Source organism: Eleutherodactylus coqui, chromosome 5 (genome assembly GCF_035609145.1).
Source record: "Eleutherodactylus coqui strain aEleCoq1 chromosome 5, aEleCoq1.hap1, whole genome shotgun sequence".
Classification (NCBI taxonomy): Eukaryota; Metazoa; Chordata; class Amphibia; order Anura; family Eleutherodactylidae; genus Eleutherodactylus; species Eleutherodactylus coqui.
Genome location: NC_089841.1, coordinates 55,054,012 through 55,077,180, shown reverse-complemented (window position 1 = coordinate 55,077,180; position 23,169 = coordinate 55,054,012). Strand labels below are relative to the sequence as shown.

General features: G+C 43.9%; 1 protein-coding gene across 1 annotated transcript in view; it reads left to right on the top strand.

The window, feature by feature from the left end:
- ALPK2 (alpha kinase 2) overlaps positions 1-23,169 on the top strand; it is a 69,235-nt gene that overhangs the window by 24,250 nt on the left and 21,816 nt on the right. Inside the window, exons 3-7 of the mRNA XM_066602544.1 lie at positions 5,419-5,566; positions 11,904-12,031; positions 12,225-12,260; positions 15,896-16,170; positions 18,226-18,314. Of these exons, the coding sequence (XP_066458641.1) occupies positions 5,419-5,566; positions 11,904-12,031; positions 12,225-12,260; positions 15,896-16,170; positions 18,226-18,314 (676 nt within the window). The remainder of the gene's footprint in view (positions 1-5,418; positions 5,567-11,903; positions 12,032-12,224; positions 12,261-15,895; positions 16,171-18,225; positions 18,315-23,169) is intronic.

The window sequence follows — 23,169 nt, the reverse complement described above, 5'->3', positions numbered from 1 at the left end:
CCCGCAGTTTTATAGTGGTGGTTTTGTAGTGATTTTACAACAAAGGCACGTTTAGGATGTAGCTGGACTCTCCAGAACACGCTGCTGTATCCTGGCTCCACTACACCCCTGGTCGCAACTGGCAACCACCAAGCTCTGTGCCACAGTACTATGTGTACCTACCCAGATTGTGCCCTCTGATAGGCAGTAACTGCTACACTGGGTGTCATAAACCTCTGTTCAAGTAGAACTTCACCGTATTCATGCCATTTACTACACGCTATCTTTGAGTGGGGCACCACGTTTAAGGGGTTGTCCAGTTACCGGAGAACCCCACTTCAATAGCACTGCCTGCATTAAAACAATAAACTGAAGTATGCTTACCCCTCCATGGCCACTGGGATCCAGAGTTGTAGCCCACTGTGGTCCCAGTAATTGTTATGACAGATGATGTCACAGGGAATCTGGTGACCACCACAGCCAACGAGAAGCTGCAGCGGCACATTCTTGAACTCCTGGCATTATGTGAGTGCCGATGCGAGGAGAATCAGCTGTGACACTGCAGCCTCTCATTGGCTGCAACCATCACATTATTTTCTGTGACATCATCTGTCACAACAATCAGTGGGACCACAGTGGGCTACAGCACTAGATTCCATCAGCCGTGGAGGAAGACGTATTCTTCAGTTTATTGTTTTAAGGCAGGCAGTCCTATTGAAGTGGGATTTAAATGGACAAACCCTTCAAGGGTCATGTGCCAGACCTAAATTCTGATTCTCTTAGGGTGAATTCACACCTGCATTCAGGGTGTAAGGCTGCCTTTACATCTGTAGTGAATCCTCCTCAGAGGTTCTGTCGCAGATCCGGCACAAAATACCAGAAGAAATAGTGCTGCATGCAGCACTTTTTTTCTGGGAAAATGCTGGCCAGCTGAGTGGAAACCAAACGAACCCCATTGTAGTAATTGAGATTCGTTCAGCATTGCTTGGTTCCATCATAAGACTGCGCCTTTGGCAAGGAGATATTCCCTTCCTGCTCCACAAATGGAACAGGAAAATGGAACCCCCGATGCAGAAAGCAGTCTAATATTTTCAGCAGTCAGCTCTCAGCCCACAGCATTATCCCCGGCAGCACTCGGTCTAATGCTCAATTCAGCAACACTTGGCCATTCAATGTCATCCAGAAATTGGTGGGGAGGGAGACTCCCTCTTTTCCCATGCACTGCACACATAATCTTTGGCCCTGATCATCTAGACCCCTGGCCGCTCTCGCCACTCTCCATGTTGTTGACCTTCACCATTTTAACTGCCTGCTCTGTTCTGCTCATACTGAAAAGCTGCATTACACACTATACATAAAGCTATGATGGTAGCGACCGCCCCCACTTCAATAGGTTGTCTGCATTGGACTCTGCTCTGTTATAGTCTTTCAAAAAACTGCATCACTTTGAGCCTGTGGCACAGTTTAGTTTTTTATATTCTTCCTACTTTCTCCCTTCCTCTACTGCACTTTCCTGGGGTAGGAGGGGGCGGGGCCACCATACCAGCCAGTGACTTCATTTTAATACTATATGGGCACATATCCTCTTTTCCAAGATGGCTGCCACTGTCCAGTCACATAAGGGGTGGTCTTTCCTCCTCACTCAGCTCTGCTCCCCGGCAGTGATGTCATGTGGGGACAGGGCTAAAGCTGCTGTCAGTTCACAGCAACAAAATCAGAGTGAACAAAGTCATGTGACCTCTGTCTAAAGGTCCTTAAAGCCATACATCAAATTACTTTTAATAATTTTAATTAGGTTTTATAATATACAAAGAATAAAAGAAAGTTAACATATTTGTTATGTTAGAATACAATTTCTGTACCGCGACATGAATAGTTTAAACATGCAGTGCATAGGCTTAACCCCTTGCAGAGGAGCCTTTCAGTCCTCTCACGTACCAAGGTAACCTCCGCACCCCCCATAGCTACAGTAGTACACCAATAATGTCAGTCTAAACAGTAGGGTACACAGACATTTGGACTTGCAACTGAGTTGTGAAAATGTGATGTTCTTCACTTGGTGCCAGACTGACTTCATAGCCCCATATGGCGCTGGCAGGAGCTAGAGAATAACAAATGGAGATACTTACTATGCATGTGAACTGATTATACCACGGCCAAGTGTACGGTATGTATGCTGGTAAAGGGCTGACTCAGCAACGCTGAGTAACTCTACAGCAGAAGCTATTACATCTCATGCACAGCCGCTATTCCCGTCATCCGCATACGGGGTGAAGCTACACTCAAGGACAGTGCCGGTATGATGAGGAAGCTACTGTATCATCTTACTTGCCCCAGTTAGGATATTGGTGCACATTGATTTAGACGGGCATTTCATACAGTACGCCACTTAAAAAGTTTGTTGAGTGAATTTCAGGAACTTTCTGGAAAAGTTCAGACTTTTCAATAAATTTGGTGCTTTCTGGATTGCCCTAAAGTAGGGAAATTAAATCTAAATTTGCACCAAAAATTTGCACAATTTTCTGGCTTTTCAGGCTGGTATTAAGAAGTCTTTTTATAATGTGCTGACCACGCCCACTCCCAATAAACACTACCCATTTTTTTATGTAATTTAAAAATTTTGCCAAGTTCAGCAAAAAAAAAACAAAAACGACACACACTTATTTAGCCTAATGAAGTCCAGATTTTTTTTGCACTGAATTGTGCATAGACTTCTTTGGAGCCTTTGATACGCAAATACGCAGGAAAATGGAGCAGGTCCCATTTTTTAAAGGGCGCAAAACACATTCATTAGACCGAACCCTATTAACATCAATGGGTTCTATTTTTTGTGCACTGCACATGTATTTTGTATGCGCAAAAGTGGGTGCGAATATGGTCATCTTGAGAAGCCCTTAAAGTCAATGGGATCGCGAAAATATGCAGTGAAAACCTATGTACATAATGTATACACAATGTATTTGCACCATGAACATCGAGCTTTTGCGCATTTTAATATACTTTTGCGCTGGCAGGAACATTTCACATGGGCGCAGCCCCGACCTAAAATGCTATTTAGCCTAATTAGTTCCAGATGTGTTCCTCCCCCCGCTTCCCCCATTAAATTGGGCAGCAAATGCACAATTATGTAGGTTTTGGGTGCCTAAGGGCAACCACACATGGACGTATCTGCACGCTTATTTGGGTACACAAAATCTCGTGCGGAATACTCAACGAATAGAATCTACTGATTTCAATGGGTTCCCTCAGACGTTTTCTGTGTAAAAAAACTACAACATGTTCTATTTTGGTGTAAATAAGGGAGATGGAATAAATCCTCCACAGTGCCACCTACTGAAAGGCAGCATTCCTTCGAGTCAAAGTGGGACTTTTTATACAAGTCTTGCTACAATGACTGGGAATCAAAAGCAAAGCCAGACCCCATGTACATACAGCTGTTTCCGGGTTATTGCCCATCATCAGTGTACAGTAGGAGTCTGGCTTTTGCTAGTGAGAGGCCAGGGACAGGGGTCAGAAACGCTCTTTTCTCCTTAGGGAGAGCAACTATATACTATAAATAAGTGAGGAGACTCAAATGGCCACGCACGCTCCTCTGGGTAATATGCAAATAAGGGAGATGGAATAAATCCTCCACAGTGCCACCTACTGAAAGGCAGCATTCCTTCGAGTCAAAGTGGGACTTTTTATACAAGTCTTGCTACAATGACTAGGAATCAAAAGCAAAGCCAGACCCCATGTACATACAGCTGTTTCCGGGTTATTGCCCATCATCAGTGTACAGTAGGAGTCTGGCTTTTGCTAGTGAGAGGCCAGGGACAGGGGTCAGAAACGCTCTTTTCTCCTTAGGGAGAGCAACTATATACTATAAATAAGTGAGGAGACTCAAATGGCCACGCACGCTCCTCTGGGTAATATGCAAATAAGGGAGATGGAATAAATCCTCCACAGTGCCACCTACTGAAAGGCAGCATTCCTTCGAGTCAAAGTGGGACTTTTTATACAAGTCTTGCTACAATGACTGGGAATCAAAAGCAAAGCCAGACCCCATGTACATACAGCTGTTTCCGGGTTATTGCCCATCATCAGTGTACAGTAGGAGTCTGGCTTTTGCTAGTGAGAGGCCAGGGACAGGGGTCAGAAACGCTCTTTTCTCCTTAGGGAGAGCAACTATATACTATAAATAAGTGAGGAGACTCAAATGGCCACGCACGCTCCTCTGGGTAATATGCAAATAAGGGAGATGGAATAAATCCTCCACAGTGCCACCTACTGAAAGGCAGCATTCCTTCGAGTCAAAGTGGGACTTTTTATACAAGTCTTGCTACAATGACTGGGAATCAAAAGCAAAGCCAGACCCCATGTACATAATACCCAGAGGAGCGTGCGTGGCCATTTGAGTCTCCTCACTTATTTATAGTATATAGTTGCTCTCCCTAAGGAGAAAAGAGCGTTTCTGACCCCTGTCCCTGGCCTCTCACTAGCAAAAGCCAGACTCCTACTGTACACTGATGATGGGCAATAACCTGGAAACAGCTGTATGTACATGGGGTCTGGCTTTGCTTTTGATTCCCAGTCATTGTAGCAAGACTTGTATAAAAAGTCCCACTTTGACTCGAAGGAATGCTGCCTTTCAGTAGGTGGCACTGTGGAGGATTTATTCCATCTCCCTTATTTGCATATTACCCAGAGGAGCGTGCGTGGCCATTTGAGTCTCCTCACTTATTTATAGTATATAGTTGCTCTCCCTAAGGAGAAAAGAGCGTTTCTGACCCCTATTTTGGTGTGCAACAGGACGCGAAATGCGCCTGTATGCACAAAATTGCGCACTGAGCGGCATGATTTTGCTTGGAAAATCGAGAACACCTGGGACTAGCACGCCTACTCAAACATGGCGTTGCTGGGACCACGGCTATGTTAGTAGCCCTGACAGCGCAAAAAAGTACAGTACAGAACTCTGATATGGGCACGATAGCACGCAATCGCGCTCCCTGCACAGCATATGTATGTTAAGCCATTTCGAGTGTACATGCGCTTACACCCGCAAGCGGCCACCTTAGGCGCACTAAAATAGAGCATGCTATGGTTTTTTTTGTGCGCTTAAAATGTGAACATGAGAGTCCACCTATTGAAATCAATGAGTTCCATTCTCCGCGTGCACAAATTTTACACGCACAAATACGTCCGTGTGAGGTCGCCCTTATAGGGAAGCTCCCTTCCGGTAAGTGGTGCTGCAGAGGCATACCATCTCCTATTTGAATGCTAAATTTCCCAGAGAAGCATTGCACGGTCTCCTTAAGTCTGCTTGGTGCTTTCTACAAGGTTAAACAATAATCCTCCAGGACCAGAATACTCTGTGCTGCTGTGAGCACACCTTGGTATATGCATGAGAGATAACGCAGCACATTACTGTAATAACATGTTCACTGATTCTCTCCACAGCCCCCCAGTTGACACACAGCATCCAGGCCGAGCTCTTTCCTGATCGCTCCGGAAACCTGAAGTTATTCTGTAATTTTGGGGAAATTCATGCTGATTCCACCATTACATGGACAAAAGATTCCAAGTTATTAGCCAGGCTGCACAGGAGGTAAGAGTCACTGGCCACTGCACTACTTATCCCGATAAACCAATGGAATGCCTGGACAGAACCCATTATAATTAGAGATGAGCGAGCGTACTCGCTAAGGCAAACTACTCGAGTGAGTAATGCCTTATGCGAGTACCTGCCTGCTCATCTCTAAAGATTCGGGTGCCGGCGGGGGAGAGCGGTGAATTGCGGGAGTGAGCAGGGGGGAGAGAATGAGAGAGAGATCTCCCCCCCGTTCCTCCCCGCTCTCCCCCACAGCTCCCCGCCCCCTGCCCCCCGCCCCCCGCCGACACCCAAATCTTTTGAGATGAGTGGGCAGGTACTCACATAAGGCACTACTCACTCGAGTAGTTTGCCTTAGCAAGTACGCTCGCTCATCTCTAATTATAATCAATAGTTTCCATCAGGTGTTGTGGAAATTCCAAAAAATGTTGACAGAGCCTTCAGCATTCAAGGCCTTTGATGCAGATCTGTCTTAACATCCCATACAAAATATGGAATATGGAACTCGTCTTGGAATATGCTAGAGGGCATGCCCGAAGCTTGATGGACTCCATTAAGTCACTGGGGTCTGTTTGGTACTGTTCTGTTCCGTCATAGAACAGATCAGACTTACTGCCCCATATTATACAAATCGACAGAGAGAACCCTTGTCATAGACTATGGTAAAACTTAACTTTAACTTAATACAGTTTAAAAAATAGAAAAATATTTGTGGGTCCTGAAAATCACCCTAGTGTTTCACGCTACCTAATCAGAGCACCCGCCAAGATAAGGGCAACCCTGACCCTAATGCCTCGACACTTTATAGTGGAAAAGTGAAGGACAACATTACTTAGCTGCTATAATACAATACGTAGAAATCATTTTGGTCTGCAGCGCTCGATCTAAAATATTGGTACAAATTATTTTAATTTACAATGCATCATCCATAACCACTGGCGTAACTATAGGGGTCGTAGGGGATGCGGTTGAGTCTTAGGGGGCCCATAAGGCCTCTCTTCTCCACATAGGGAGTACTACGAATAAAGCATTACAAGTCACTAATCAGACCACACATGGAATATTGTGTACAGTTTTGGGCACCAGTACTCAAGAAGGACATATCACAGCTTGAGCGGGTACAAAGGCGGGCAACTAAAGCAATAAACGGAATGGGCGGACTACAATACCAGAATTGGGATTATTTAGTTTAGAAAAAAGACGGCTGAGGGCGACCCTATAACTATGTATAAATATATGAGGAGACAATACAGAGATCATCATCTATTTATACACTGTGACTGTAACAAGGGGAATCCTCTATGTCTACAGGAAAGAAGGTTCCTACACAACATAGAAGGGGGTTCCTTACTGTAAGAGCGGTGAACTCTTTCTGCCGGAGGATATGGTGATGGCGAGCTCGATAAAAGAGTACAAGAGGGGCTAGACGCCTTTCTTGACCAACACAATATTACATGTTATATCACTGATTACCTCAGAAGGGTCGGTGATCCCGAGATTATTCTGATTTCCAGATTGGAGTCAGGAAGGAATTTATTCCCCCTGAAATTAGGGAAATTAGCTTCTACCTCATTGGGTATTTTACCTTCCTCTGGACCAACATAGGGCAGTGATGGGTAATCTTTTGAGCTTGGTGTGTCAAAATTCGCCAAAAAACCGAACATAACTCTGGTGGTGTGTCACTTCGAGAAAAAATACATAAATTTGCAAAATTTATAGTTTAAATAACAAAAATGTATAATTGCAATGTATAACTGTATTTAATAAACCTAAAACACCCATAGCACAGGCCCTCACCTCTCGCAGCCTCCCTGTCACTTATCTCAGTAATGATGAACCCCCAGCAGTGATAGTGCCTCCCACAGCGGCCCCCAGTAGCGACAGTGCCCCCCCACAGCGGCCCCCAGCAGTGACAGTGCCCCACACAGCGGCCCCCAGTAGTGACAGCGGCCCCCAGCAGTGACAGCACCCCTGACAGCGGCCCACAATAGTGATCCCCGAGAACCATATACTTACCCCCTCCACCTCGTGGAAGCTCCGCTCCCCCTCTGCCCTCCGCGCCGCTAACAGCGATGATCTCCGGCGCACACTGACGTCAGTGTGCTGCCGGACGCCTCCTCCCCCGGATGCTCTCGCGGAACCAAGTAGTAGGAGACATCAGGGGAGGGGTAGGAGGATCCCAGCTGTACACTAACATCATAGTGGGCGCCGGGATCAGCGCTGCTTGGTGAATACCGGCAGAAGAGCCGCGGCCCCTGCCGGTATTCACCACTAACGGGATGAACGGCCGACAGCGGTCGCATGTCAGCGACTATGGCTATGCGTGTCAGTGCTGACACGCGTGTCATAGGTTCGCCATCATGGACATGGGGGGATAATAGGCTGATCTAGATGGACATGTTCGTTTTCAACATACTATGTTGCTATGTTGTATCAAAGTGTATTTTATAGATGTCCATACGGCAACATAGATTAAAACAGCCTAAGGACTCGTACACGGGCACACAAAGATTCCGTGTGAGAAATCCTGCATGGAAGCCTCCCATGCCAACTGATGGCGACCCTGCGTACCTGTCAGAAGTCGTCTACTTTCTGTATGCGAATGTGCTGCCGGCGCTCTGCCGCACATACGCAGTACAGAGGACGCCGCGCTGTCGCCCAGACGATGACACGGATCCACGACACTTCTGCAATGCTCATTGCAAAACTGTCGTGGGAGAGATGGCTTCCATTGACTTCAATGGAAGCCGTCCTTACTAGAGATGAGCGAACCTACTCGTTTCGAGTAATAACTCGATCGTGCACTGCGATTTTCGAGTACTTCCGTACTCGGGTGAAAAGATTCAGGGGGCGCCGGGGGGCGGAGTGGGGGGTAGCAGCGGGGAACAGGGGGGAGCCCTCTCTCTTTCCCTCTCCCCCCCCCCCCCCCCACTCCCCGCTGCAACCCCCCACTCACCCACGGCGCCCCCCGAATCTTTTTGCCCGAGTACGGAAGTACTCGAAAATCGCGGCGCTCAGGCGAAAAAGGAGCGTGGCCGAGTAGGCTCGCTCATCTCTAGTCCTTACGTATCTGTTCTAAAAATGGAGCATGCTGTGATTTTATTTCGTCACAGAGCGACCGCAAATATAATCCGCTGGTGTGCGTAGAGAGAGGAATCGCCGCAAACATCTATGGGCACATTGAGCAGCGGATAGCGATTGTGACCCAGAAATGGCCTTATTTATACAGTATAAGTTCTTTAATTAGTCATCTGATGATCTGTAAAATCTGATAATCCGGCACAGAGTTCTGATGTGGAATTTTACAGATGACTCTCTCTGCTGCGACCACCGTAGCCCCCAGTAGTCCTGCGCACGGACAGTGTATGAGTACTGACAGCTGCATGTGAACATGAGCCTCAGCTTCGGGACGGGTGGGGTGGAGCATTTCTGAGAGCGTCCTGTCATCAGCTATACATAGGGAAACATCTCCATTTATCACAGGCCTCATTACAGCGACCCTTACGTCCTGGACAAACAAAGATGGCCGCACCACTTCTCTGACTACCTGATGTACTCTGTGTATTAGTATACATCGTTAGGTTTTATTCTCACAAGCGCATATACGCAACGTTTTTACGTGCGACCATCTGAGGCATTCATTCACAGGGGTGAATATAGGGCATGTAAAAATGTCGCACCCTAAAAATGGAACTTACTCGACCAAAATATGGCGACAGTGGCGAATATGCAGTGGGTAAAAAGATAGTTCTGGTTCTATCTTTTGACCAATACATGCTGGCAGCTCCCATAGACTCCTATGGGAGCTGGAAAAAAAAGGAAGGGAGGCAGTTTAGCAGCGTCCAACGCTAGGAAAAGCTTACAGGCGCCTCTATATAGGCATTGGAAGGCATCCCGAGGATTTATGCCGAGCGAGGGTTTTCCAGGGTGCGACGTATCTTTTTGCCAAAAATGTCGCACATGGTCATGTGAATGGACAAGAAAAGGCTAATCAGAAAAAAATAAGCGCCGTGACATATTTTTCTGTACATTCGCACACGAAAATAGCACATACTGAGCAAATTAACTTTTATTGCCCATTGCAATCAATGTAAGCATGCTTGCATGGTTTGTTGCGCACGCAAAACATACAGTAAGGCCAACTTCACACAGACATTGATTTCAATGGGTTCATTCACATGCGTGTATATTGTTTGCGTATTTCAGCCATGCAAAAAAAAAAATATATAGTACATGTTCTATCTTTCTGTGTATTTGCACACCAAAGACCCCCATAGAAGTCAATTGGGGATGTGCAAATGTACGCGCAATATGCTAGGAGATGCATGAAACACTGCGTAATTCCGCTGGAAAAAGAACACATCTGGAACTTATTTGTCAATTTAGCCATTTTAATTGGTGCGTCTTTATGTCCTGCGCACAAAACAACATGCACTATACTCGGAGTAAGTCATCAACAGTAGATTGAAGGTGGTCCGTTGCCCCGGCCTATGTTGATCAGGTTTGGTGTACTTAACTGATTTCTGCAGGAAGGACACAGCTCCGTTCTTACTGTAGTGACCAAACTTGGTATTGCAGGCAAAGTTCCCATTCATTTCAATGGGAACTTGGACTGTAATACCAACCCTGGCCTCTACAGTAAGAACGGAGCTGTGTCCTTCCTGAAGAATCCAGTTGAGCAGACAGAGCTCTGGCCCGATGAACAGCTGATTGGCAAGACCCCGGGCAATCTACTGTTGATGACTCATCCTGTGGACAGGTCATCAAAAGTTTACAACTGGATACACACTGACAACCGGGTCAAGAACTGTTAATCGTCGGGGATGTCGAGCGGAGGACCACTACCTATTACAAATTGATGACCTATCTTTAGGACAGGTCATCAATAGTGACGTCCAAAAAACCCTTTAAGGACTTATATTTCAGAGGGATTTCTTAGTTTTAGGGTGCATACCACTTTAAATGCTGCTGTCTGTTTCTGAATTACCTCTGGAAGTAAATATAGTCAGTGACTGATGGGATATTATGGATGCCAGGGCTTCAGTTACTAGTCCAACACGCTTTGTTATAATAGCTTGGGCTGTAAGTGGCAGCGGTGACTGCCGGTGACCACATCATCTCACTTTATAAAAGTGGGCACACGCGTTTCATCATTTCTCAGTAGGGTTGGAGTGGGATTGGCTTGTTTAACAACATGTGATTGACGGACAGCGGGATGCTAATGAAACCCAATAGTCAAGACTGTAGATGGGTTAACCATCTGCTATAAGGGTTCTCAAAGACAGCCAATGCACTTCAGACACCATATCCTCAGATTAGCCCTGTTTTATGAGCTAGAAGAAGTCTCACAAGTGTTACACCGGCGGATAATACTATCATTTATATACCTGAGAAATATATTTTAGGAGCTCCACCAGAAAAGCAGCATTGGTGGCACCGCTGCTTATGGAGTTGCGGTCAGACGGCACTGCCAGTCACATAGTGTACAGCACATAATGTACAGCTTCTGCTTGATCCCAGGTCTCTGCCTATGGGGCTCGTGCATGCTCCTGATTCTCTGTTAAAGGGCCAGCTCGCTCTCCCCACTTCCATCCTCTGCATCACCAGTCGGCATCTGCTCTATTAGGCATCCACACCCTTGGGTGAATGCCTAAACAGTTGGTCTCATGGGCCATTGTGACAAAGCTCCAGTTTGTGGGTATTCTTGGTTTTGATGCTTGACTGTTTACTGACTATCCGACTATCCTTACTTCCATGCTCCCTGACCTCAGCTCTGTTTCTGGACTCTGCTTTTATCTACTACCTGTCCTGACCCTCAGCCTGGATCAGTTTTGCACCTGTGCTGCTAGCACTGACTCAAGCCTGTCTCTCAACTACGCCCCTGTACAGACCCACTCTATCTATTTCCCATCTACTCTATCTATCTATCTATCTATCTATCTATCTATCTATCTATCTATCTATCTATCTATCTGTCTCCTATCTATATATCTCATATCTATCTATCTATCTATCTATCTATCTATCTATATTCTATGTATTTATCTATCTATCTCACATCTATCTACTCTATCTGTCTATCTCATATCTATCTATATATCTATTTAATATCTATCTATCTATCTATCTATCTATCTATCTCTTATCTATCTACCTATCTATCTCACATCTACTTTATCTATCTCATCTAAATATCTATCTATCTATCTATCTATTTTATATATCTATCTCATATCTATCTATGTATCACATAGTAACAAGCCAATGGTCCATAAACTCTAGTTATAAACTGATCCCCTTATGAATTATTATAGAATATTCTCTCTCCTTCCAGTTCTAAAGACGATTCTCCGGTATCTCTCGCTATAGTGCAAACCAGTAGGAAAGACCAAGGACAATATAACTGCACCCTGAAGAACATCCATGGAAAAGTTTCCACTGAATTCCACTTGACAGAAGAAGGTAATAGACTTAAATGTGCCAAAAACAGAACACCGGGGTTTTACAGCAACTCACACACATCCAATTGTCATTGTGTAATCCTTGTGCATGAGATGCGAACATATAGAACGAGTCTGCAACTTAGCTGCTGTGAAACTACAACTCCCGCAGATTACTGACTAATGTGTAATATATCCGTATTTTGTCTTTCCAGTGTTGGAGCTGCTGACTCACAATGAGGATGGAGAAGGTAAAGTTATAATTGGTTTAGACAATTACATGTTGGTATAGATATATGTATATTAACCCATTTATTTGGTGACCTGTACCTTACATCTGACTGAAGAAACCTAAAGCTAACCCACTGCTTCATATCAAGTTAACTAATCAAGCAAGAGGAACCACAGAAAATAAGGGGGTTTCAATAAATTTCTATTGACCTGTGTGACCCAGTGACTAACTGGTTGACATACATTTGTCATTCGCCTCATCTGGGTTTTTGCCTTCCTCTGGATCAACACGGTAGGGTATAGGTTGGGCTTCATGGACCATTTTTCTTTTTTTTTTTAACCTCATCAACTATGAAACTAGTAGGAACTATGTACAGGCAACACTGTAATAGAAAAGGAAAAGCTGACAGTATAGCCCTGTGCAAAGTGCTCTGGTGGCATATATGTGGCCTTATGTCTCATATCGCCATACTCTTCGCTCAGAGTCCACATGTGCAGTAACCGATGTCCCTTGTCTCAATGCTTCTGCTTTGATCTATAACAATCTTCTACTGCTAAAAACTAGAAAGCTAAATACAGTACACTGAATGCTAGTAGCGCATTGGACCTCCCTTGGCCTTCAGAACCACATTAATTCATTGTGGCATCCGGACACAAGTATCAGAAGACCCAGTGTGTGCCAAAAAAACCTTCTCCCAACCATTACTCTACCTGCACCAGCTTGACAGGAAGGGGTCATGAATTCATGCTGTTGTTTATTCGTTCAGTCGCTTCTGACTCTTCATGACCTCGTGGACCAGCCCATGCCAGAGCTTCCTGTCGGCTGTCGCCACCTCCAACTCCACCAAGGTCCAGTCCGTCACCTGAAGGATATCATCTATCTTGCCCTTGGTCGGTCCCTCTTTTTTTTTGCCTTCCACTTTCAACATCAGCATCTTCTCCAAAGTATCTATCTTCTCATTATGTGGCCAAAGTACTTCAGTTTTGCCTTTAATATCATTCCCTCCAGTGAGCAGTCTGGCTTTATTTCCTGGAGTATGGATTGGTTTCATCTTCTTGCGGTCCAAGGCACTCTCAGAATTTTCCTCCAACAGCTTAGTTCAAAAGCATCTATTTTCCTTCGCTCAGCCTTCCTTATGGTCCAGCTCTCACATCCGTAGGTTACTATGGGGAATACCATTGATTTAACTATGCGGACCTTCATTGTCATTGTGATGTCTCTGCTCTTGACTATTTTATTAAGATTGGTCATTGCTCTCCTCCCAAGAAGTAAACGTCTTTTGATTTCCTGGCTGCAATTCATGCTGTTTGCGCCAAATCCTGACCTCCCATCAGCCCGGTGCAACAAAAATCTGGATTTATCTGACCAGCAGATGTTTTTCCACTGCCCAGTGATGTAATTTTTGTGCTCTTTTGCCCACTGGAGTCTCGTCTTTCTGTTTTGATAAGTTGCTCCATCCACAGGATCCCCTTTTGCTGGGTGCTTTCACCATTCTCTGTATACTCTCCACACCGTTACATGTGAAGACCCCACATGGTTGGCAGTGATATCCTGGCCCTGGCTAGTCTAGCACTAATGACCAGGGCTCGTTGGAAGTCACTCACATTGCTGGATTTTCCCATCTAATTTGGATTCACACCTCAGGTGGTAAGAGCATTCACCAAATCACACCACAACTCCTAATCATCTGCGTATCTGCCTGAGATGGAACTGCATGCCGGGTTTTGCTGCAATTTTTGACAAAGAGTGTATAAATTCCCAGAGAGTTGGATCAACACTGAGAAATGGCAGAGACGTGTTGGCATTAGATGGAGTCACGGTGGCAGCGATTTGTGGCGATGACTCAGGGCAGGATTTTTGAGACCTCCAGCAATCCAAAAAATCTAATAATTTGATCCTAATCCAGAGCACACATGATTTCCTGGAATATTACACAGAGTATCTGTCAGCTGCCGGAAAATGCAGAGTCCTACGGTGATAAGTGTAGATGGTAGGAGAGAAGTAGGAAAGGACACTTTACAAGGTGACGGATGACGATCTCTGCCAGACAAATCCGATAACTTGTCCAAGAATATAATTTCTCCATAAGTCAAGTGTGATAGAGCCATCCAGATACATTATTAGCTTTCATCTTCCAGCCTCCGACTACTAAATATAGACATCTCTCAGTACGTGTCTTCAGTGGTGGACAGAATGTACTCCAGGGCCACCGCATGTATCTGCTGCACTTCATTTTCCGAAAATTAGTCATTCACCATTAGCGCATTTATCCGAATCATGGAATCCATCGACGCAATGCAGACGATGAGCTGACAATTATAAATAACGGATGATGGCCGCGTCTTTCCGTTTAGTGACCTTTTCAGTTTCCTTCAGATTCCATGATGAGAGTGAAGAGATTTTCCAGATGTATCTGCTTTTCTCAAATAGCAGTGTCGCTCATGTCCATATGGTCATGTTTGGTATTGCAGCTCAGCCCAACGATGCTTTTGTTGTAATCTATAGCAATTTCATATAGTAATATTAAAGGGACAATCCGGAAAAAAACACATTTTTCCTTCCCTGCCCCCCTCACCTGATTGCCTGTCATGCTCTGGAGGTCTCCTCTGTGTATTGCAGTCACTTCCCTGCAGTGCAGCCTCTTATCTGATGCTTATCAGACACCATCTATCCCATGAAGCATTAACAAAGGTTATGCCATTTGTGCCTGCTGTGGAGAAAGTTTAGTTATCATTACTTTCTATATTCACCTAGATAAGCTACAAACTACAAGCATACAGTCAGGAGGATGAGCTGTGATCTCCTCTATTATACCTGTGTGACAGGAGCGATGCGATGATACTCCCCCCCCCTCTTCATTCTGTCATTCTTCAGCTCTTCTAGCTATCATTGGAAACTTACCTTTCTGTCAAGGGTAAAACCAGGGCTAAAAAGAGTCCCCCAACCAGTATTTAAACACTGCTGTCACCTGACACGACTAGAGCTACTATGTAGAGTGCTATGGAAGTTGCTGGCACTATTGTAATAAATTCTGATAGTAGGACACATGAGGTGCAGAGTGCATTTTGGCCACGACTGGTGTGAAGAGTACAAATGTGACACAATGGTTACTGAAAAGTGGCCATAGGACAAGCACTATGGCTATGGGAGACCGATTGCTTAGACATACTCTATGGGGAAGGGTTGCCGACTATAGCAGGAAATTGCTGGTGGTTGGTGGGGGACCTGATAGGGGCATGTGCACTGGCCCTTTAAAAGGAGGGATGGAAGTGAGCATGTGCCTCATAGGCTGAAATCGGAGAGAAACTAGGGGTTCCTTGTACATTGTGGAATGGACTGAGCACAGCGTGCAGGCTGCGACAGGTGACAATGGCCAACTGCAGCTGCTGTGACAGGTGAGTTGCGGCTGTAGTGTGCTGTAACAATAGTTGTTAGGCTTTTTGACCAATTTTTCATTGGGGTCCAAGAGCTCCAAGTTGTACCTCTGGGCAAGTACATAATGGTGTTTCAATCTTAAAGAAATATATATGTATATAGGGCACAATGTGGGACCATAGAGACCAAAGGAGCAGAAGGTAATAGGTAAAATATCCCAACGTACAAGAGCACCAAATATAACATGGTCTTGATACTGATGATTCTCCGTCCTTGTAGGTGGAGAAGAGATTGAGTTTAACCAGCTCTTCTTCAGAGAAGACTTCATCACTGACATGTACTTTGGTGGAAATCTTCATGGACGGATTGCTACAGAAGACCTGCACTTTGGAGAAGGAGTCCACCGAAAGGCCTTTCGAAGCAAAGTGATGTGTGGACTGTTCCCCGTCTTTAACCCTGGACACTTGTGTGTTCTGAAAGTGCACAACGCCATAGCCTATGGGACGAAAAACAATGATGAGCTGGTGCAGAAGAACTACAAGCTTGCTGTGCAGGTAATTTATAGGTCTCATTTATATATTAGTTTTTGACACTTTTACCATCTACCTTAATGGTTCTGAAAAGAATCATGGCCAACAGATGGTCACTGGCTCTTTATAGAGGCTGTACACGGGAAATGTTGCCATGATATGACATGGACTATTTTGGTCCTAAAGATGCAATCATTTTTGGGGGATTTTCATGTCCACTTTTCTGCAGCCATAACTTTTTAATTTTTCTGTTGGCATGGCTGTATGAGGACTTTTTTTTTGCATGGCGATCTGTAGTTTTTATAGGTATCATTTTTTGGGTAGGGAGAAAAAACACATAAATTTTGTCATTCTTCTGGTTTTGTTTTTTTTAGTGTTAATCATGCATCACAAAGGACATGATCATTTTTTTCTGTGGGTTGGTAAAATTGCAACAACGCCACAATTATATATAATACTAGCTGATATACCCGGCTTCCCCCGAGTTAATTTGGTACTGGTGTTTATCTGGTGTTCACACAGAAAATCTTATGAAGTCGTGGTTACTTTAGAGATATCGGGAAAAAAATATGTTCAGCATTTTTGCATGGTTCTTTGCGTTACCCAGGAAACACCACGTGGAGGTAACCATGCAACGTTTCCTTTATATAAAATGACATCAGAAAGTTGGAGAATTAGATTCTGTACATAAAATTTGGATGCTAGTTCTTTTGCGCTAGAATTGAATAATCGAGTTGGGACCCCTTTACTTTTCCTATTTTGGAGATAATCTATGCTTTTGCCAAATTTCATGTTTGTACGACATCGGGAAGTTGGAGAATTAGTGGCAAGTCAGTGAGTGAGTGAGTGAGTCAGTGAGGGCTTTCGTCTTTTTATATATATATATATATATATATATATATATATATATATATATATACTGTATATATTTTTTTTTTTTTAGGTTTTTCACTTTTGCACAATAAAACCCCTTTTGGGGGGGAAATTATATTTTTTTGCATCATTGCAATCAAACCCCCATCACGTTTTTATTTTTCCATGGACGGAACTCTGTAGGGGCTTGTTTTATTTGCGTGACAAGCTGTAGTTTTTATTGGTACCATTTTGGCGTACACACAGCTTTTTTGATCACTTTTATTGCATTTTTTGGGTGGCAAAATGAACAAAATAAGCATTTTGGCTCTGTTTTTTAGTTTGTTTTTATGGTTTTTGCTGTGCAAGATACATAGTGTGTCCATTTTATTACACAGGACATTATGGATGCAATGATACCAAACATATAGGTTTTTATTGTTTTTAATTTTTTTTTATAAACAAAGAGGGCAATATGCGCATAAAAAGGTTTTTTGTTTTACTGTTTTTTTAAACTTTTTTTTAGCAGTTACATTTCTTCATGGGGACTTGAACCTGTGTAGCTATGATCACTATGATAATACATTGCAGTACTTCTGCATAGCAATGTATTATCGGTATTATTAGCAATTATGGGCGATTACACACCCAGATGCCATTGTCTTGTGTCCGGTTGCCTCGGCAATCAAACGGCCCTCTGTAATTACATTGCAGAAGGCTGATAATGTCACAGATCAACATTGGTTGCAGTATGTAAGGGGTTAACAGTGGGGATCAGTGTTCTCACCTACCTCCACTGTTGCAGCGGAAGGCTGGCTGTCATTCACAGCTGGCTCCCGCTGTGGATGGCACGGCCTCACTTCTAATGCCATGCCATCCATACAATGTAAGTTTACATGCATTTGTGGGAACACCTTCCCAACCAGGATATAAACTTATGCCCTGTAGTGGGAAGGGGTTGAAAAATGCTATACTGTTTGCAAAAATATCAATCCAGACTGACTGAAGAAGCTCTTTCTGCCTCTATCCCAGCAGGAAGTCCCAGCATGATATCTTAGCTGATGATTAGTGCTTTTCATCTTACCAATAATCTGTATAAAACCAAAAACATAACTTTGTGTATCGGCTTTTGTGATTTTTTTCATTTGATCCTCCCCATCAGTCAGTTGTAGGTTTTTGTATATTTATAATCAGTTATTAAATGCCATATGCTACTTTGCTTTACAGGAATGTTATGTACAAAATACCGCTCGTGAATATGCCAAGATTTACGCAGCAGAAGCTGAACAGCTGGAGGAATTTGGGAAAGTTCCAGAGTAAGTGATACCCTAATGTTGAATATAATGACAGCGTGCTTGTCTACAGACCAAGTATTCCTGAGCTCTACCCAGTACAAAAATAACAATGAGGCCCAATTGCTTCCAGATAAAGAGCTGACGCGTACAATTCTGCAAACTTCTGCATGTTCCTCTGGACTGGCATGTGTCTTATTAGGACATATTTAGTTTATGGAATGAGAATCCTGTTAAAACTCCTTAAGGGTCCAGAGACCCCCGTCCATCAACCACTGATGGGGGATGGGTCATCAGTTAAAAAAAGGACCGGAATACCCCTTTGAAACTGTGGGTGTTAGAATTTAACCTGATAGCCCAGGGTAGCGCATTCCAGAGAACTGGTGCAGCTCAAGAAAAGTCTTTGGAAACGGGAGTGTGAGATTCAGATTATGGAGGAATATACTGTAGTTTAAGATCATTAAAAGAATGGAGAGCACAAGTAGGGTAGTGAGCAGAGAGGAGGGCGGTGAAGCACTGTGGAGAGCTTTATGGATAGCTGTTTGATAATATTTTATTTTTTTTATGTTGGCATGAATAATGTGCAGCGATTTTGGCCTTTTTTTAATAACGTGTTTACTGTTTCAGATACATTTTTTCATTTTATCATTATGGATGTGGCGATTCCAACATTTTTTGCCTTACAAATAAAAGACTTTTTAAAGGACAAAGGTCACTTTTGTTGGATTTTTTTACTTGATTTTTAAATTTTTCTAACACAATTTTTTAACTTTTTTAAACATTTCTGTTTGTTAGGCCCACTAAGTGATTTGAATAGTTGATCTTCTAAACACTTAGATAATACTTTTCAATACTTCTGTATTAGAGTGTATTATGTCAGTGTATATTTGACTGGCGGCCTAGTAGGCCAACCCTTTTAAAATGGGTGGAGCTGTATATAAATGGGTGGAGCCAGGGGCATAACTATAGGGGGTGCAGGGGATGCAGTACTATGAAAAAAGCATTATAGTTGGGGGCCCTGTTACAGATTTTGCACCAGGGCCCAGAAGATTCAAGTTACGCCTCTGGGTGGAGCTGTCTATAAATGGCAGGCTGTGAATAAGGCTTCTAGTTGAAATGCGTAAGCTGAGCAGGCTGTACTCTGAATTGGATTTTGTGTACTATATATGAATAAAGCATTGAGTTTTACACCCTCTTTGTGGATTTGTTGGATCCATGCTATACTATACTATCCAGTGGCAGTAGCAGTGGATAATGGATGGTGCGCTGACCACAGTAACTTTATACAGTGCCTAGAAAAACATGAGGTTGTCCAAACCTTAACTATGACCCAACCACCGATTGCTTTAGCTTGTATTTTTGCAGTAAACATTTCTACCACTAGGTGTACCTGAATGACAGTACTTTGCGAACTGCTGTTTCTTCTCACAGCACACCATGCAGCTTGGCATGGTATTACAACTGAAGCATATCAATTGCTGTGAACTTGTTACTTGGCTGCTATTACTCATTGAGTAAACTTTAGAGCTACCTATTCCTGATGTTCTGATTTGTTGGTTGGCTTTTCAGGTATTGAAATATATTATTAAATGGAATTTTTTTTGTGTCCCCTTGATACTTTTATCATTTATTTCATCTTTTCACTAATTTCCGTTCACATAATTAAGACATTTTCTGCCGAGAAATGACATTTTAAAGTGCATGCTTACAAATTCCATAATTATCTGACAACCCCGGAGACAGATTTTACTTGCATGTTCTCTCCTTTGATTTTTCAGCCTTTCTTAAGCATTTAATTTGAGCTGAAAATTGTACATGAGAGGCAGTGAAATGCGTCAACTCTCTAATGTACATGAAAATATAAATTTAGTAATACACAACGCCCTCTTTTCATTTTTTGCCTTGATTTACAGCCACTTCCCATTTAGTTCATGAGATCACAAGGCCTTTCAACATTTAGTGTTAAATAGGGCCCAGAGTGCATTTCTTTGCAAATATGGAGGGCGGGATTATTATTTATTAAAAGGGAGGTGGGAGGGAGTTTTGCTAAGACTTGTGTTGCTAAAGTCCCTCCCCCTGACGGCAGCTCCCATAGGCTTCTATGGCAGCTTCTATTGCCACTATCAGCCAGCAAGGGGAGAGAGAGAGACCTTAGCAGCGCTAAGGTCTCTTCCCCCGGCCCACAGAATTCCAGGCTGCAGCTTATATATGCCACAGCCTGGCCATGTAAATGGGTGAGAAAATGGGAGATTTAGCCGCGACTTGGTCACGGCCTTTTCCCGTTCATGTGATTTTTGGACATGATGTGGGCAGCCGAAAACGCCCGTGTGAAAGAGGCTTTAGTGAGAGTGAGCAGGACTGCAAAAGCTTGACAGATTTACTATAGATTATGCTAGAAATTGGCATTAATTACAGTGGGAATCTACTCCTTTATAAAATGGTCTGTCATGGCGTCATTATTTCCCTACCCCTGACCTATACTTTTTTTCTGTGCCATGCAAGTGGGTGAACTCATTGGTAATTAATATGAATGCCAGCTCATCTGTGCTCTCCGGAGTGACACTTGTAGGATCTCCACTACCGAGTATTGTCACCCGCAGTACTGGCACTGCCCACTTTTATTTGGCCACCTACAAGTTTAGTGCTGCCTATAAACCTGACTTTGCAGAATTAACTCATTAAGGGATCTGAGGGACTCTAATGAATGATGATCCCGCAGGATAGCTCCAGTTATTATAGCAATCCGCCATTAATATTGCACACAGTAGCCTTGTTTTCATTCCCTGCAGTTCCCGGTGAGGACTGTCTATAGTAGTAGCTGTTTGTTGTTTGCCGAGGGATCATAGAAGATTTGCTGTTCTTAGATGTCAGATGTGAAAAGGTTGGTTGAAACTCAGTCTGTGTGACTCGCCTGCGGGATCTGCACCTGCGTCCGTCCATCAGCAACATGAAGCTTCTTGAACTCGCAGTGAAGCAACCGAGAGCATTTCTGACATTTCAGCGAGTGAGCTGGAGGACGAAGGGCGTAGAATGCTCCTCCGTCAGGGAAGTTTTTCCATCTGCAAAACAAGATGATTACAGGAATTTCCATTAGAGGGCGCACTGCAAATATTTCGCACATTGTGACCACCATACTGTTTTATCAGGGTCCCGATTGTCCCTAAAAATCATATAGGCCCCCATTGACCACAACCAAAGAGCTATATCTGCACACAGATGCCAACGTGTCTTATTCAGGCCTGACTTCTGATGACCTCCACTGATTGCTGTCAATAAATAGAAACCTTCTAGTATACATCCAAAAGCGAAAAACCAGCGCAGAACTAATATTTCTCAAGGCTGAGGATTTGCTACAGTTCTGTTCATTATAGTCAACCGAGACTCCAGCTTAAAGGAGTTGTACCAGATTGCAAGTTATCCCCATATGATAGGGATAACCTTCTGATCGGTGGGAATTGCAGTGCTGAGACTCATCTCAAGACTGGGGGTCTCGTGTCCCCTGTCCTCCTCACTGCACACCCTACAGTGAGCAGGAGACTGAATGTAGCGCTAGTTACGTAAGTGACTTTCAATGGGGCTTCAGAGATACCCAAGTGGCACCCACTTAGATATTTCCATCAGTCCCATTGAAATGAATGGAGCACTGATGCCCAGTGCTCCCTACATACTGACATCACTTTTGGGGGAATAGTGATGAAAGCCCCACTCTGCAGATCGGCGAGGGTCTCAGACACCCAATGATCAGCAAGTTATCTCCAACCTATGGATAGGGGATAACTTGCAATGTTGGTACAACCCCTTTAACCTGATACATTGTAACAAAGTATCAGAGGAGAGAGATTTGTGCTGCTGATATGTTTAGCTCACCGAGGATTGACTAGACTGGAAACAATTGTAGCAATCCCTCAGCTGTAAGAAGTACTAGATCTGTATGGCTTTTCGATTCTACGTTGAAACACAGATTTTATATTCACTGTCGGTAAGCAGAGATCTTGCAAATTGTTGGAAATTGAAATGGAGTAGATTAGAAAGTTAAAGGGTAGAGATGAGCGAGCATACTCGCTAAGGGCAATTGCTCGAGCGAGCATTGCCCTTAGCGAGTACCTGCCCGCTCGAGAGAAAAGGTTCGGGTGCCGGCGCGGGGGAGCAGTGAGTAGCGGCAGTCAGCAGGGGGTAGCGGGGGGGGGGGGAGAGAGAGATCTCCCCTCTGTTCCTCCCCACTCTCCCCCGCAGCTCCCTGCCCGCCGCCGGCAGCCAAACCTTTTGTCTCAAGCGAGCAGGTACTCGCTAAGGGCAATGCTCGATCATCACTATTAAAGGGCTTTTTATTATTCAGTGATTAAAGTGTGTCAAGTTTTCAACTTATCTAAAGAATGGGGATAAGCATCAGGTTGGTGGGGTAAGACCACTGGGATCCCCACCAATCACAATGCGTATCCTCTGACCTCCCTGGATAAATGGAATACAGCGATTGGATACTATATCTCCAGCAGTCCCATAAGGATAAAAAGAGTGGCAGCAGAAATGCTTGACAACAGCTGTATTTATCGGGGGAGTGATCACACAAGATCGCCTTTCTCAGGATCGAGGTCCCAGCGATTGGACATCCACTGATCAGACAAGCGCTGTGGAATAAGTTGGTGCTATACAAATAAAGATTATTAATATTATTATCCTTTTTCCTGTGGATAGGGAATAAGTTCAAAACTTGGCACAACTCTTCTATGGGGTTTTCTGGGACTTCATTATTATTGACCTATGCTCTCTTTAAGTTCACTATCACTTTGAAGGAGCACGGAGGGGTCACTATTACTTTGTTTGCGCATACAAGGTCACTATTTGTTGAGACACAGGACTCGCTATTATTTTGTAAGGGCAC